This window comes from Chelmon rostratus, chromosome 17 (genome assembly GCF_017976325.1).
Source record: "Chelmon rostratus isolate fCheRos1 chromosome 17, fCheRos1.pri, whole genome shotgun sequence".
Classification (NCBI taxonomy): Eukaryota; Metazoa; Chordata; class Actinopteri; order Chaetodontiformes; family Chaetodontidae; genus Chelmon; species Chelmon rostratus.
Genome location: NC_055674.1, coordinates 3,150,006 through 3,167,952, shown reverse-complemented (window position 1 = coordinate 3,167,952; position 17,947 = coordinate 3,150,006). Strand labels below are relative to the sequence as shown.

Sequence of the window (17,947 nt, the reverse complement as noted above, 5' to 3'; positions counted from 1 at the left end):
CGAAACAGTCACTTACATTCATTTAACATTCAAAGTAATGTTAGCATGGAGCGCCACAACCTCAGCCTGACTCATATGTTCTCATGTACAATTTTAATGACCAGCCAATCAGAGACAAGTATTTACAAATGCTCTCATGCCACTGGAAGTAGGCTATTGAATGTGACACTGTACAAATTTTACTTATTCTGTGACTCATCACAGCATCGTTACCTTTGTGTTACACTCATGAAGTCTGTTTTGCACCACAGCCTGCATATTACTCTGAAATTGCACATATTGTACATTCACTTGCAAGTACATGTGTGTATATGTGCATAAAGAGCTACACTTCTTCCATGTAAATATAATTTGGTTTTCAATTCTTCCTATAGTGTTGCTTTTTTATAATTTGCTCTGTTTTATTCATCATAATTTAAATATTTGAATAGTGTTTGTACATTTTCTGTGTCGTGTGGAACGAGCTCCAATCCTGCATTATATAATGACAATAAATCTGAACCTCGAATCTTTTTTTGGTTACAGGCCATCTGGTTATAAAGGAAGACACTTCAGTTGCTTTCGCACCTTTACCAGATAGAATAATGACGCACTCCGGCCTTTTAGTTCTGGTCTGGTTGGTGTTCAGTGTTGGTGTTGAGTCACATAGACTGACAGGAAACTCACAGATCCGATCAAATACTCTTGATGCTGCACTTTACTGTTTTTATATTCCCTGGTGTCCCAGCTCATGAAGAAATAATTGATTATTAGCCTTATTAATCAAACCTATTCGTTTCTCATTTCCAGCCGACCGACCTGCATACCACCATCAAATCACCAGCGCTACATTTTGGCGACTGCAATGATCAGCACAACCCGAAATATGTTTTAAAAATAAAGTAAAAAGTAAAATTCCTGCAGTCAGGTTTCCTTGTTGTCCCTTTAAAACTCCAGCTCCAGTTTTAGTTTCAACGCACCTTTTTTATAGTCGGGGTATGTGTGCGTGTGGTCCCAAATTCCCTAAATTCTTAACGTCTCGAGAAATCGCTCCTAATACCTTTCTGTAGCTCTCTAAACGCCTTGCTCTCTGGCGCCCCCTCTCACCCCCCCCCCCCCCACACACACACCTCCTCCTTTGGACTGCCCAAGGCAGAATGATTAATTTGTGGCTATTGATTTCTCCTCCTGAGCTGAAAGTATGTGAGGGAGGGAGGGAGGGAGAGGGTGAGGTAGCGTGAGAGAGGGTCAGAGAAGCAAACGGGTGAGGAGGGAGAGACTTGGAGAGGAGAAACAGAGGGGAGTTGGGTGGGGGGGGGGGGGAAATCCAGTATTCAGTGTAGTGCCTCTCTGCAGTTCTTTTTTTCTTATCTTTAATGTAGGAAAAAAAAAGCCAATGGTTGCAGTCTGGATGCGTCAAACCACCTCCCCTCACTCTCTCTCCCTCTCCCTCCCTCTCCCTCGGTGGCGATTGGCAATTCACTGAGTGTCCACATGTCATGTCTTGCCCTGCTGCAGCGGCGAGCAGCACGGCATGCTGGGAGGAGGACGGGAGGAATAAAAGGGGGGAGTTTAAGGGATGGCAGCAAGGGAGGGCGAGCAGGATGGCTAGATGGATGGAGGCATGTATGCATCCATTTCCCTGTTTCATTACACGTAAATGCTGCTGGGTATGCTTGCTGTGCATGTGTGAGTGTGAGCTCGCAGCCCACCCCCCTCATACTCCCCCTTAGCTCCTCTCACATAAGACAAACGTCGTTTTGAACACAGTTTTCTCCCTGGCAATTCTTCATTGCCTCTTTTGGTTCCTCTTCCCATCCTTCCCTGCGTCTTTCCCTCCAGTTAAATCCTCATGCGAAGGAAATTTAATATTATGGCCTCTGAAATAAAAAGAAGGATGTCGGGTTAGAGGAGACGGGAAGCCGCGTGATCGCCACTTAATTCGATTGGGTAATCGTTTTAATTAAGGCTGTATGTGGTTCGCGTTTGCAGTGACGAGCCTGCCTCTCTGCGTACTATAAGCACAATTTTGACAGATGACGTTTGGAGAAGAGTATGACCTACATTTACTGTTTGAGAATCACACACATACACACAGAGCTCGTCCGACTCCGTATAGATGATGAGAGAAATGAAACATGTACAGTGATCAGCAAATGTCCATTTTGTCAAGTGACCTTTCAAGGGCATGTGTGCAGCAGCGGTGACAGTTGGTGAAATTAATGCATATGCAACATGACGGCTGAATCAAGGGGGCGTAAACGTAGAAGATACAGGGGCGATGCAAAAATCTTCTAGATGAAGAGTGTCAATAAACAAGGTCGCTGTTTACTTTTGCTTCATTTTACAGCCAGTTTGCACTAACAGCACCAAACCTACAGTCTACGTAATGACCATTCTTTCACTGTGGTCTATTTGTGCTGAGAAATCGATTCAAAGGGTCCATAAAACAGAGCTTTATCAAGTGTTTTATCAAACCTGTAGAATCACAAATTGATAATTCCAGACAAAATTAGGATTTTTTTTTATTATTATTAGAATTGTGTGGTCCGAAATATAACATTGAAAAAAACATTGTCGCAATTAAAAATCAAGTGTGGAGGTTGGGTGTGAGGATAAGTTTACTTAAATGTTTAAAGATTTAGGATCAATAGCTAATTTCCTTGCACATATCTTGACACGTAATAGCGAGGAGAGCGTAGGCGTAATTGAACATTAATAATGGCTGCATTCCATTTAGTTGAGCCTGGTGTCGTAGTTTATGGGTTCTTAGATTGACTTAAATGTAACTACATCAACATCAACAGCAGCTGCAGATTGTTGACAGATTTGACTTAGCATCAACATGACCACAAAGGGATGCACATGCTGCTCTGTATTGGCTCCATGTGTAAGAAAGCAGCTGGTTGCTAACACTTTAGCTACAATACCTGTTTCTGTGTGTTTATTTGAGAGTATTTCTGGAAATCAGTGCCTCTGTAACCAAGACAAAAATACTGAAAACAAATGCTTTTTAGCTCCACAACAAAAAATGTAACTCTAAGGAAAGTCGTGTTAGATGTCTCAAAACAACTAACCGATTGCTCATCTTTTTTGCTTTACAAGCAAAAGAAAAGGCCCACTTGGACTTTTTTCAAAGAACATACGTTGCCACAGCAGGCAAAGCACAGGTGTAACTAATAACATTAATGATCAAGCTATGCTAGGAAGCCAGCATGCTTAATATTAGGACAGTGTTATTAGTACACCAGCAGAATAAAGCAAATTTATTGTCTGATTTAAGAAATAATTTCAGTTCAGACTCTATTTTATAATCTTGGCTGTTTGTGATCCATTAGAATAGATTTTGAAAGATTTCAGCCTTTTATGTTCAGTCTCTGCTTTTGAAACACCATCTTAATCATGGTGTCTAAAGCCAAATTGACACAGCACCATTGAGGGCAAAGATGATTTAGATTATGTTCAGTGATCAATGCAGGCATGTGGACTGGGAAGAGAAGCCCTGTAGGCTCTTACATTCACTTTATTTCAATTCCCAGACACGCAGCCTTGAATGCTAGTTGTGTTCTGACTTTGTGGCCGAGCTGCCCCGGAGCGAGCGGCATGAGGAACACTGTGGGTAAATAAAAGATTCATTTTCACAACTTGTTCATGCAGTCACCCTAAAGACCGGCACAGCGTAGGCCCTCACCGTGGTGATGTCACGGCATGACACACACAACGCAGGCTGATTGCAGACACACAACCGTGAGGCTTGGAAAAATGTCACTGCAACACCACCCTCACTCGACTCCACACAGCTGAGAGGAGAGGACAAACAAACACGTGCAGTTCACATCTGCGTGGCATCTGCAGCCACTTCCAGGTGAGAACATGTTCATGTGTGTGCACGTGCATGTGTGTGTGTGTGTGTGTGTGTGGATTTTTCTCACCCAGAGCTGCCTGTGTGCATGCTGCTATGATCATGAGAGACTCCCTGTCCTGGAAAGCGATCTGAGGGAGCAAAGGGAAGCCACGCTGCTCCTCATTAAAAATTCATCCTGTTCCTTACTGCTCTCAGAAACACAGAGACATGAAGGTGAGCACTCACATACATGCCTGCGCGCACACACACACACACACACACACGCACACACACACACACACAGGACAGAGGAGAGGGGGAGGAGAGAAGCAGCATGCTCTCCTGGAAATTACATCACCCTCCTCAGTGGACTTAGCAACACCTTATCCTCGCCTACATCAGGATGTAGCGATGATAACAGCGGTGACTTCATTTTGACAAATTCCCTGATTCGCTCTGATCTGCAGATTAGCGCAGCATTGTCCTTTTATCCCGGCGAAAATCAGCAGCACCGTCAGCAGTTCGCCTGATGCTTTGTCTAAGCGTTAGAGTCACAGTACGTACCTCCACAGACATGAATAATCGTGTGTCACCCTTTCCCAGACACCAGATTTACATCATTTCCTGTAGGAAGCCTATTAAATCATCATCCTTCAGGTTAAACACCCAACTCACTCCATCAAGCTGCTCCGGCTGGACACGTGAGTGACAGAACAAACAGCATTTAAATCAATTAAAGGTAGGTCACATTCAACATTTGCTGAAATGAATTTTTTATTGGTCGTGCAGCTCAGTGCCAACACACACCGAAATAAACTCAACTGAAATGTCAAACTTCCAGTGCTCTCAGATAAACCTCGTCAACAGCCGTCTGTCTCTGTCTCCTTCTTGTACTCCTGCGTTTTGGATCGAAGCGGTTTTCAGCAGTCTCATTTGACAGATACAATCTCATTACAACTGTTTGTTTTCCCAACAGCACCATTTGCTGTGACAGTGGGGTCTGCCAGCCCCGACGGTTGCAGTAAATAGTCACTCTGGAGTGCAGTAAACATGACCATCTGAGCAGCGTCACACCGACAGGCAGCTCTGACGTCCTCGGAGACAGACGAAGGACGTGCCATACCGCTGAAGACCCCAAACCGACTGCATCATTTTCATTTTTTATGTGATCAAAATCAGTGTGGAAAGCAGATGACATGAAATCAAGTCAAACATCTCGGTGTTAGTACAATAAGAAGAATTAACCAGTTTTGGTTGAGGGTCTGTCTGTCGATTGGTTTGGTCCAGGCTGAAATATCTCAACATCAATTAGATGGACTGCCATGAAGTTCAGTACAGACATTTATGTTTCCTTCAGGATGAAGGGACGATGAGCCCCACTTCTGAGGTACACAATGTCTTGAGGGCTGTATCTTTTCCAAACTGTTTATATGCTGGTGCTTCATATATGCAGAGATGATTTTTCACTTAAAATTTGTATTTAGAGCTACAATGATTAGCCAATTAATTGATTAATTGATGCAAAAATGTCAAACATCTGATTGTTTAAAGTTTCCAAATATGAGAATTCACCGAACGATCAATCAAGAACATAATCAGCAGAATAATCGATACTGACAATAATGATATGATCAGTTGCAGCTCATTATCTTTTGGTTGACAGTGAGCTGAAGAAGGAGGAATCAAGCACAACCTGTTAGTCTCTGCAGAAAAAATCAATCCCATCAGATCAACTGTCTGTCTGAAATTACAGCGTTGTCTGCTGTCTTTGCATTGTTGCACAGAAGACAAATCAATGAGATATCATGAAGTCTTGTACAGTACAAACACCTCAAATACAGAGACACACCTGAACCGTCCTGAGCCATCTGGACCGGATTCACCTTCATCCTCTCAGACCGGCTGATGTACATCATGCTCTCTGCTTCCTTCCTCCTTGCCCTCTATATTTGCTCTGTGCTCACTTCTCCATCTGTCATACTCAGACTCTTCCCTGCTGGCGTTACCTCCAGCCGTCCTCCTCTGTCCTCCACCCGGCCCGGGCGGTGACCTGTGGCTCAGCCACAGGAACCTACAGCCCCCCCCCCTGGACTTGGTCCAGGCCTGAGACTCTGCTGTCAGCAGCTCTCCTCCTAGGTGCTAAGAGGACTTTGTGGAGGTGGGGACATCTCTGTCACCTCCACCCTGTTTCCTTGTTTATGAGTAAAATGCAACTCATGATGCATCCATTATAAGAACATGTTGCATCACTCAGGAGCTTAAGGTGATGTCTTCAGCTGGCTTTTTTAGTCTACCAGCAGTCTACAACCCAAAGGCACTCAGTATTCTATCATGAAAACAAAGAAAATCAGAAAACATTCACATTTGTGAAGCTGGAATCAGTGCATTTTTGCAGTTTTGGTCTACAAATTTCTTATATTCATTCAAATCAACATTAACGTACATCCTGATGTTTGGAGAATCACATAAAACATCAAACTGGTGCAATAAACTGGATTCCTCTGTGATTTACAGCAGAAGAAAAGTCTGAAACAAAAATTTCAATGAATTTTGTAGAACAATATGTAATCAGAAGATTTAGGGCCACAACTAACAATTACTTTTAAAAGTACTTGATTAATTGTTTCGTCCATAAAATGTCACAAAATACTGAAAGATTCCCGCAGTCACATCTTCAAAGTGTTTGTTTAGTCCAACCAACAGTTCAAAGTCAAAAAATGGACAAAAAGACATTCAATATAAAAAGATATAAAACAGAAAGGCAGCAGATCCCCGTGTTCGAGAGGCTGGAACAACCAAATGGCAACTGGCTGAAATGAGCTACTGATATCAAAATAGTTGGAAAAATAGCGTCCAACTAACCAGCTCATCTCTATAATGATTTAACTTAAAGCCATCAAGCAATAATATTGAACTATCAGCCTCTCCTGCAATGGATGCTCAAAGCATCAAAAAACTGCTCAACAGCAGCGTGTCTTTACAGAAATAATGCGACTGTGTGAAAATGTGCTTTTGTCATTTGGGTGAACTGAGCCTTTAAAAAAGAGACACTGCTCTGAGAGAATAAATCAGGGTTTCATTACTGTTATTATCATTATCATTATTAGCATTATGGCATCATTATCAGCAGGCAGTCGTACTTTCAGTTGGGGTAGAGCCACCAAACACTCCAACTCTGCTCCTGTTCTTTCCACCAACTCGGAGATGATGCAGTGTGTTTAGGCTGCGTTCTGACACAAAGCAAATACGGTGTAATAGATTACAAATGAACTGCGCCACGGACACCACCAATTAATCAAAAGGCAGATTGTTGTACTTTCGACCGTGCCGTTGCTGGAAAAAAAAAAGCAGTGAATCGCACCTCCTTAAAATGAATGGATTGTATCTGCAGTTAATTATCATTTACTACAGGGTCTCTTTGGGATGTTTCCACAGCTTAAGGACACGGCCGGTGAAGTGGAACGGAGAGGAGCTCTGCTACGATGGAATCAGAGATTGGCCTGCTGGTAATTACACTTTCATTGTAGGAGGATCAATTCTATGTAATCAGAGTGCAATCCCACTGAAAATCGAGTGGTTATTCAAACCACTTTAACATGGAAACTTTACATTTTCAAGGGAACAACATTTGTTTGATAAACAGCCGCCGGGAGCAAATCCAAGGCGATGGTTGTGGAGTGTGATTACGCTGGACGCAGACGCACATTTTCACTACATTTGCTCTTGACCTCTGACCTCTGAGCCCTTGAAAGGCTTGGTCAACTTCATTTTTGGTTGCTTTCATTATTGATTGGTGTGCAGATTATTTTCTCAATTAACCACTGAATATTTTTGTCTATAAAATCTCATAAATTAGTGAAAAATGGAAATGTTGTAATTCAGCAGAGCCCAAGGTGGTGTCTTTTTATTCCTTGTATTGTCCGATCTTTGCTCCAAAACTCAAACATATTCACTTTATGATCATATATGACACAGAAAAGCAACAAAATCTGCCTATTAGTATTGTTGTCACTGTGAGGTTGCCAGGCAACCAGCGGACACGCCAGGAGGTTATAGGTTCCAGCCAAGAAATAATCGGGTACATAACCCCCCATAAAACCACAACCTGTTGTCTTCACACACAGGTTTTTGCACACAGACAAGATACAGCGTGTTAATTTGTGAGCTCTAGAGGTGCTGGTAGGTGGATTTTGATACAGGCTAGCTGTTTACCGCTGTTTCTAGCCTTAATGCTAAGCTAAGCTAACCAGCTGCTGGCTATAGCGTCACATTTACAGCACAGACAGGAAAGTAAAATCGATCATCTCACCTAATTCTTGGTGGGAAACTGAATGTGAATTTTCCAAATTATTGAGCTATTTCTTCCTTCCTTCAAATGACTCTGCATCATCGTCCATCACATTGTCCACCTTCATCATTTTTATGTTTCACACAGTCATAATTCTGGCCAAATTTGACAAAATATGGCTAAATACACAGCTAGACTGTTTTCATGTGTCAAAGTTAAAAACACAATCCTTCAAGCTACTGCACATATTTGAACATGTATGCATTCTGTCCCAAATGGAAATATGTTCCCCTACAAGAGCAAGACGACATGGACACCCGGCAGCCACGCAGCGGACCCTGCCTTTCATGGTCTGATGCCACACAGTGTGCTTACACAAAGACTGGCCCAGGGTATGTTTTGTATTGATTTGTTCTCTGGTCATGTAGGATAAAGATAGACCCCACCCAACAGGACCAACTGCAGCTAAAAATAACACGTGTAAATCAAGGCTAAAGCCACACACACACACACACACACGGACAGATGATGATGGGTCAGAGGGGATAATTATTTTGTAGTAACTGAAACGCTGCTCCTCCTTTGACGCATGTCCCATCTTTAACGCCTGTTCTTTATTTCTATTTTGTCTAATTTATAACCGTGGTCTTGTGGAGGGAGGGAGGGGGGGTCTTCACACTGAGAGGGTGACAGCCTTTATGGGAGAGTGGCACTGAGGTTTACAGCCCCTCTCCCATCGACCAAAGCCATCTGAGCCATTAATCATACACTAAAGCAATTACCATGCTATCACACCCATCTACTGTCCATCTCATCTCAGAGACTCAGTCAGGAGGGATGAGTGCCGCTCCCAGAAGCTACCAAGACATGACTATTAATGTACAAGGGGGGAGTCACAATGGTGTCTCTCCTCCCTCTCCAAGTGTGTGCTTTAAGCCTCCATTGTCCTCCCAGGTTTGATATAATTCAGGATATAATATTTTTGCAAATTTATTTTAAAAATCCTGCGGTTTAGTCTGAGAATGAGAGGGAGTCCGTGTCTGTTGCTAATGCTCATGATGGTAGTCGCCAACAAGCTGGAACAAAGGGGCATGTGTTTTACACAAAGAAAGAAATAACTTCATGTATAACAGCGTTTATGAAGTTTCTTCTAACACAGCAAAATTGCCTGATTTTTTGCGGGACTCATGCAACAAAGAATTTGCATATTTGACTTTCATACCATTAATAAAATTGTGTCCTCTTTTATAAATTTAGTTTAAATCTGTCGAAACAGTATGTTCAAACAGCTGCTAAACATCCCACACATCACATATACAGGCCACTATTATATTATTATATTCTCTGGGCAGAGCTTTTACATTTTATTTTAATCTAATTTAAAATGGCTGCTGGAGAATAACTTCAACAATAATGAAAAACAATAAAACGGAAGGAATCATTAATACAGTGCTGTTAATAGAAATGTAACATGCTATATTTGTCTAATGTGTTACAACACAACAGCACTGCTATCAGACCTAAACAGACCTGAGGCTGCACTCAAACACGATCAATGAACTCTGCACTGATACCCGGCCACCAGAGTCTGTTGATGCACAGCGCTGCAACTGAAGAATTATAACAAATGGCAACCTCAACAGCAATACATTCAAAGGCCAAAGTCTTGCACTGTTCTTCGACTGTCTCCGGCCTCAGCCTAATCTGGTAACGTCTGGCCTGTAATTTGGCCTTAGTGGGCAATAGAGAGGGCAAGGTGGAGACCAATAAAACAGTCGTGTTCGGCAGCGGCTGTCTGCAGTCTCAGCGGAGCTCCAATGAAAGGCAGGCGAGGGCAAAATGAATCCCATCCATCGCCGGCTGCAGGGCAGAGTGACAGTGCAGTGCAATGGAGCTCAGTCGCTTTACACAAACTGCCATCAGCTGAGGGCGCAGGCAGCCCAGAGTAGCGATACCATCCTGACGGAGGAGGGAAGGCTCCGTCTCTGCTTCAACAAGTGGCTGCAAGGCCCTGAATACACTTTTCATCCACGCTGCTCTCAACTTGTGACTAACTGTAATCCGGCCCATGCAGCTGGATGTACAGTGGATCGGTGTCATAATACAGCGTAATGCCACTTTAGGGCTGGGACATTAGCCTGGGTGGGCATACTCCAGCTGGGTAATCCTTATCTGATTGGACTATGAGACTAATCCTGCTCTTCTCTACCGCTCTGCTCTGCTATCTGCTTTTATCTCAGGCCTGCCTCTCATCCTGCCTCTCTGCTATATACACACACACACACACACAGGAATACACTGACAAGCATCACTATTCATGTGAGTACACAAAAGCATGCACGCACACACACACACACACACACACAACATACTCCCACATGTGTGTTCAAATGCATGAATGTACACGACATAGATACTCCCACATGCTTATACATAAAATCATGAGGCAGTATGTGTGAACTGTGATCTGTGGTGATTGACAGGAGGTGTGGGAGGCCATACTGAAGTGGTAGCCATATTAGCTAAAAAAGGAAAGCACATTTTTCTAAATTATCTGTGCTGGCTGAAGAACACTTCAGTGCATGATGGTGCATGTGAAAAGAAAGAATACAACTACAAATGAAAGTTAAATCTACAATCTGAAGGAGAAAGAAGTCAATGTTTTGCTGACATGGAATAAGCAAACGCGAGGTCATCATTTCTACAGGATTTTGGTTTCCTGCATCACTAAAATATGCCTAAACATTGTCTTCTTATTGCCTGAACATCAGTTTAGTCAAGATTAGTTCAGATCCATCAACTCAATGACACGTGTGTGCATGCTAACATGCTAGTATTTTGCATGCTGCATATTGTGAGCATGTTAGCATGCTGATGTTAGCAAAGCACCACTGCACAGAAAAGGCTAACAGAGCTGCTTGCGTGGCTGAAGACTTTTTTTTTAGCATGTGCAAAAACAAGCACATTGAATTATGAACCATAACAGACACGTCTGTGGGTAATAAAAGACGAAACATCAGACAACATGGTCGCCCTCCGTCATCACGGGATGCACCATTTCTCTCCCACGCCGCCTCCCTGACTCTGTCTGTCCTCCAAGTCACTGTGGAGCCTGAGGGCGGCGCTGTAATGAAGATGAATGCCTCAGATTAGCAGCAAACGCAGAGCGCTACACCTGGCTGGGAGCGCAGGGGGGCCCGGTGGCTGCCTTTAAAGACGTCCCAGATAGGACGGAGGAGCGGCAGCCTCCAGGGCCCAATTCATCAGCAACACACATGTTTACTGTGTGCACCGCTCACGCCTCACCGGCTGAATCTCTGCCTCCACCCACACTGTCTGCAGCCACATCTGTCTTTGTGCTACCACAATCACTGAACTTTTAATACTGTTGGATATAAGACTTCCAATATTCTTCACAAAATCATCAGACCAATGGGTGCAGGTTTTACTTCTTCCAAAGACTGAAATAGGCCGAGCTGCCGTCCGGCTTTTGGCAGTGGATAAACTCAAATAGCTGAAAGGATGAAGTCAAACTGTTCACTGTGTTGATCAAAATCCCACAATTTACCTAGTTTACAGAAACTGATAGTAGGAGGAAAGTCTGGCTGAGACACATTAATATTTTATTTTAAGATATTAACTGTTGTATTGGTATCAAACTTCAGAACTATGTTAACAGCAGCAAGTGATCTAAAGCTGCAACTAAAGGTTCAATATTGATGAATCAACAACTTATATAATTAATCGATTAATCACTTCATCCTAAAAAGTTGTAAATTCTCCCTTACAATTTCTTACAGCCCATGATGATCTTCAAATGCCTTGTTTTGTCCGACCAACAACCCAAAACCCAAATATACTCGGTTTACAAAGAAGTTAAATAGAAAAGCAGAAAATCTCCCCACTGGAGAGGCTGGAAGCAGAGAATTAATCGATTATCAAAACAGTTGCTCATTAATTTTCTGCTGATGGCCTAATCAATTCTTTGACTAATCTTTGCAGCTCTAATGTGATCGTTGAAATGACTTAAATTGGCAGTAATGTGCTGAATAGTTATAAAACTGCTCCTGTTAAACTGATCTCCTCATGACCTCCAATAAAAATCATCTGACATTATTAGAACCAATCAGATCTCAGGACAAGTGATCCCTCCCCAGAGAGTAATACATCCCAAACTGCACCATTTGACCTTTAATGCATCTTTATAGCTACTACACTGGCTGGAATTTGGCTGGAAATCATAGAAGTGATAATACCGGGACACAACGTCCATATAAGGAACATCCCAATCAAGTTTTTGCAGAACCAGCAGGGGGCGATAATGATGGGAGGGAAAGACAAATGTAGCATAAAGAGCGACAGCACACAGACTTTCACTCAGGAGAACAGGGTTTGATTCCCGTATGAAACAAATGGTCAGTGTTGATTGTTTTAAGGATGTCGTTATTGTCACTTTTTCCGAAATCTAACCAAGCAGTTTTGGTGCCTGCGACATGAAATGTTTCTCTGAAAGTCTAACCGAACATTGCATATCTAATATTGCAAACAAGAAGGAGTTTTCACTCCCAGGTGAGGCAAAACGCGACACTGGCACTGTGCAGGTGAGTTACTTGCTTGCTGTTGCATATGGAGTGAAATGCTGCACTGTAAAGAACAGCAAGGCTGCAACAGTCCTGACAAAACACAGTAGAGTTCAATGAAGGAGGGATACTTTAGCCTGTACCGATCCATTAAAATACAGCCTATAGGTTTGGCTCGGGATATCTCTTATATATTATGCAATATATGCATGTACACACTCACACACACACATATTTGACTTCATTTTGTCTGAAACCGAGCCTACGCTCTTCTATCTACCAGATGCACAATTCTTTCTTCTTCCTGGAGTGAGATTATTTCTCTCTGTTGGTGTTTCTCTGACAAGCAGCGAGTGAAGCAGAGGTCGAGGTGTTGCAGCACCCAGTGTGGGTATTCCCATTTTGCTTTTTCACAGGTTCTCCTCTCCAGTAGCTGGTTATACAAACACAAACGGTCGCCCACCTGTGTCCACTCTGTGAGCAGGATGTGTGGGCCTGCGCTGCCAAACACACAGTCTGTGTTCTCTGCTGCGATAAGGACGGAGCGACTGCTTCAACCGTTTGCAGCCTGATCACCAGTAAGACATCATTTAAGAAGAGCTGGGGGAAAGATGAATGCTAGTCATGTTGGCACTTTGAATTAATTGCGCTGAGCTGCAAAGTGAAGCCTAATTAACATCTGAAATGTTAAACTTGATATCACTCCTCCTGATTATCTGTGCTGAAACAAGGCTGGGTTTGCAGCCTGCTTATCTCTGCCTCTCTCCAGCTGCATCCGCTCTGTACTTTTCTATTTTTCAATTTCCCCCCCGATTTTTGGTTTAAAATGTGCAAACTACCTATAATTAAATGTACTTACTTTTTAAGACCCAATTTCCTGAGCAGGAAGTCATTTGAATTAGAATTTAAATGAATCTGACCCCGGTAACTAAATGCACTGCCCCCCTTTTTCCACTCCCTTGCCTCTTCTGAGCTGGGATCATTCATGAATCGCAAATGACAAATCTGGGTTCATTTCCTGCCATTTGATGTCGGATTCAAAGGGAGAGGCTCATTGTGCCGATACAAAAGCAACATACACACACCCACCGAGCCGAGAGTGTGATGTTCTGATCTCGTCTTGACTCTGTGCTGTTTTGTTTGCCAATTAAATAATGGCCTGGCAGGGATAAAGGCCAGTCACTGTCACAATTACACTCCAGCTGTGATTAATCCTATGTGCATTGAGGTAATCATTGTAGGAACAGTTAATACACTGGAGCACTGCATCAGCATTCAGTGTTTTCTCTTTTATCTGCCCAGGAAAGGTTGCCTGAGCTCTTTTCCCAGAAACTCTCTGTGACACCTTCACAAACAAAAGACACTCACATCCGGAGTCGCACCAGTGAAACAGCACTTTCTGCTCTTGACACCTGAGCAGCTTCTCGGGAACAGCTGAGGTGTAAACCATGATCAGAAGTCGAGGCTGATAACAAATGAAACCTTCCTGATAGCGGTGCCAATAGGAAATCTAAATTTCAGCACAGATACTTAACTAAAACCTCTTTCCATACCATACTCTGCTGCGTAGAAACACTCTCACATAACAAATCGCTAAATGACCTGCATTTATAGAGCTTTAATCCAAAGCACATTACAATTAGCCTCTCGTTCACCCATTCACACACACTGATGGTGGCGAGCTTCCATGCACAGCATCGGCGGTGCTGGAAAGTAACTACTGTACTCAAATTTGTACAATTTTTAAGGACTTGTACTTCACTTGAGTATTTCTATTTCATGCAACTTTATGCTTCTACTCCACCACGTTTCAGAAGGAAATATTTCTGATAATATATAACAATACCTTTTGTTGAACTTCATTTATTTTGATATGTTAGTAGCGACTTTTCAGATTAAGATTTTACATTGAAAATGAAAAACAACCGTTTTGGTTCACAACTCACAAAAAATCAGTGACGACTTGGGGCCCCTTGTCGTGTTTCAGATCTAAGTTCAGCAGTTCCACCAAAGAGACATTTCCCCTCTAATCTTCTTATATGGTTTCATTTAATTAACTGTTAGAGCCAGGGGAAATCATACTTTTGGGGTTCAGTATCATCTGAGACGGGCATCAAGCTGCCAACCTTGTGATTAGAGGACGCCCTGCTCCACCTGCTGAGTCGCCGTCTGAACACAAAGGAATCACTCAAGAACTTTGCCTGAAAAAATCAAAGAATTGATCAAAGAATCTGTAAACAAGACTAAGAATCTGGCCGAGCATTCAGAGCCAACTCTTGGCACTGGGCAGATATTGACAAGAGCACAAAGCAATAATCAAAAAGTATTGAGGTTTGAAGTCGGACTCAAAGGCAAAGTCTGTCCTCCTAAGAGAACATCAGACTTTGACCACAGTTCATTTCCTGTTTCCTAACGAGTCAATGTTATTCCCTAACCAAAGAGTTTTTGTGCCTGAATCAAATCAGCCTGCAATAGCTGATTTTATTCAACCACTTATAGGCAGCGGAAACACCCTGTGAACACAACATTGATACGCCATCATCTTTTAGATTTGTATAATGACCTTCTTGGCAAACAGTTGCTTATTTACACATCCAGCAGCTACAGAGCGACATTATCATTCATTTAAAGTCATGTTTGTGTCACCTGACTAATCTAAGTCCAATATTCTCTCTCTTTGAGCTCTGTGTTTGGTCTCGACCAACTCCTGCATCCTGCAACTGCATCTGGCTGCTGTTTGGTGATGAGCAGGTGGTGCACAGTGGCGGAGAGAGTGAACCAGAACAGAAACGTTGTGGCTGGACTGATTAACAATGAGCTGAAACTCACTATAAAGCTTCATAAAGCCGACGGGAGCTGCAGATTCAGCTGTTAGTTCACGCCGTAGAACGAACAGCCCTTTGTCTGCGTTGCTATTAAAACAATTCCGATTGCAGATGCTTTAAACTGACAAACACGTCACTTTGAAGTCAAAAATGTTGACCACTTCTTCACAGAAATTTGGAAACAAAAGCAGCGTATCCTGCGTTTAGCCGCTGTGCTCTGAGGAAAACGGAAAGTGATACCACCTACAAACACTAGGGGGTGTTGAAAAGTTGTCTGTTTCCAGTTCAAATTGGGCTCATTACTTCAAACCAGTCATTAAGCTTTGAATAGAAGGTGCCCAGCGTCTAGCAGCTGATCAGAGGAGCAGGAAGTCAGTCACGGCGAAGAAGATGAGCGGATCTGTAACGCTCTTCACCCTCACAAGGTTACAGTGTCAGAGCCAGCAGTCAGTGCCTCCACTGGAACAGGACAGGTAACACGCCGCCTCTGTCTGGTGGGGCGGACTGGGGAGGCCGTCTTGACACCTGCGCTCAGGACGCGAGGCTGCCTGACACCTCAGAGTGCTGAACACAGCCAGGTCAAAGGTTACATGACGAGCAGCGTACAGCCCCGCCGTCATCGGGCACGGTTGCTACCATGACTCTACTTTTAGGCCTTCATTATGAATGATGACCTGCTGGGCCTGTGTTACATCCTCTTTAGCTGGACAGAACCCCTGCTGCATCCCTTAATTAGGGTTAGACCATTGTATTGCTTTGCCAATACATCAGGCTGATATATGATGAAGGCTCCCTCCTAGCTACAGCTCCTGAATGTTATTATTTCATTATTTAAACTCTATTGTCTGACTAGAGAAACTGTTCCAGAGTGGTGTGGGAGGCTTTTATGCAACAGCTTCAGGATGCAACCAGAAAGCAGCTTCACCCTGCCTGCAGGAGCTGAGCACCTGAAAAGAACTATATCAGTCTGGATTGAAGAGGAGAGTTTTAGTCTTGATGGTCTAAGCGTTGATGGCTTTGCCTTGGGGCCGACTAAAAATGCAGGATATAAAATCAAAAGCAGAGAAATAAATTCTGGTATCAGAATTAGGATGCCCTCCTCACATATTAGCTGAATAAACTTGTGGCCCCTCACATCCATCTTGTAGCCCCTTGAGCCGAGTCTAGATGGACTTCCTCGGCTTGTGGCCTTAAATGTCACAACCTCATCACAGGTTACGCGTGTCATTTCAACCAAAAAGTGATTTTTCTATGTCAGACTGTTTCATTAGAGACATGAAGAACTAAAGCAGTTAACGGTCAGAAATAAAGAAGATTTTTCCTCTTTTCTGTCCTTTTAATAACCTCTTAATAATCTTGTAACGCCTTCATGGGCGTCCCAGGACAGAAAGCTTGTATTTCTTGGAATTCAGGTGTATGAATGCAGTCAGATGTGCTCCTGGTTGATATTCTGCCTCAAACCCTGCTGTGCATTTCATGTGTTGGAAACACATTGCAAGTGTCATGGAAGGAAAAAGCACAAAAAGAACTTGACATAAAATAATAATGGAAGCCACTGACAGCTTGAAACCCACAAATGAAACCGTGCTGGGAAAGTTTGCTGGGCGGCAGACTCTTACCTTCCAAGCAGCACGTCCTCCACAGCCCCGAGTGGGTCATCACCTCCTCGTTCTTCTTGCTGGTCTCGTTCTCGCTCATGGACTTGGTCTTGCAGACGCCGCGGGAGTACAGCCAGTAGTCCGTGCCGACCGCGATGGTCATGAGGCTGAAGGCCGCGAAGGCTCCCACCGTGGTCAGCAGCATCTGGACTCCGCGGTCGAACAGACCCATGTTTCCGCATTCCATGAAAGGGGGACCCCCTTTCCTCTTGATGTACAGGAAGTAAATATTTGAAAATTTGCGGGACCAAACCAAACCGAAAAAACGGGATATACTCGAGCGGAAGGAGAGGGAAGAAGGAGGAGGAGGATGCGGTAGGAACCTTATGGTTGCGTTTGGGTGAGGACCAAAACAAGAGAAAAACTGAGGATGGCAGGAGGTTTTTAGGGGGGAAGAGAGGAAGAGGCAGTGATGTCTCTCCTCTCTGCTTGTTCTTACTTTTGTACCCCAAAATTGAACAAAAAAAAATCAGGTGTGCAGAGGATGGCAGCCCTTCAGCAGGCCTCCAGCTGCAGATGTAGCAGCAAAAACGTGAATGACAACACTGAGCTATAAAGGATTAATTATGTCCTAAAGCCTACAGTGGCAGAGCCGAGCCTAAACATGGACAAGAGATAAACCAAACTGAGGTTTAGTCTCTGCAGACCTGCAACAGAAAAGAAAAAGGACCTGTGTCTTGACTTGTAAAGGTTACAGCTAAGCACAGAGCTGAATTAACATGAGCTCAAATGGAGCACAGAGATGGTTGGGGGTGGGGGGTGTTAGAGTAATG

At 43.4% G+C, this 17,947-nt stretch overlaps 1 protein-coding gene across 1 annotated transcript in view; it reads right to left on the bottom strand.

The window, feature by feature from the left end:
• cacng2a (calcium channel, voltage-dependent, gamma subunit 2a) overlaps nt 1-17,586 on the bottom strand; it is a 60,507-nt gene extending 42,921 nt beyond the window's left edge. The window contains exon 1 of the mRNA XM_041957165.1: nt 17,136-17,586. Coding sequence (XP_041813099.1) covers nt 17,136-17,361 — 226 coding nt within the window. The 5' untranslated portion in view covers nt 17,362-17,586. The remainder of the gene's footprint in view (nt 1-17,135) is intronic.
• Between the last annotated feature and the right edge of the window lie 361 nt (nt 17,587-17,947).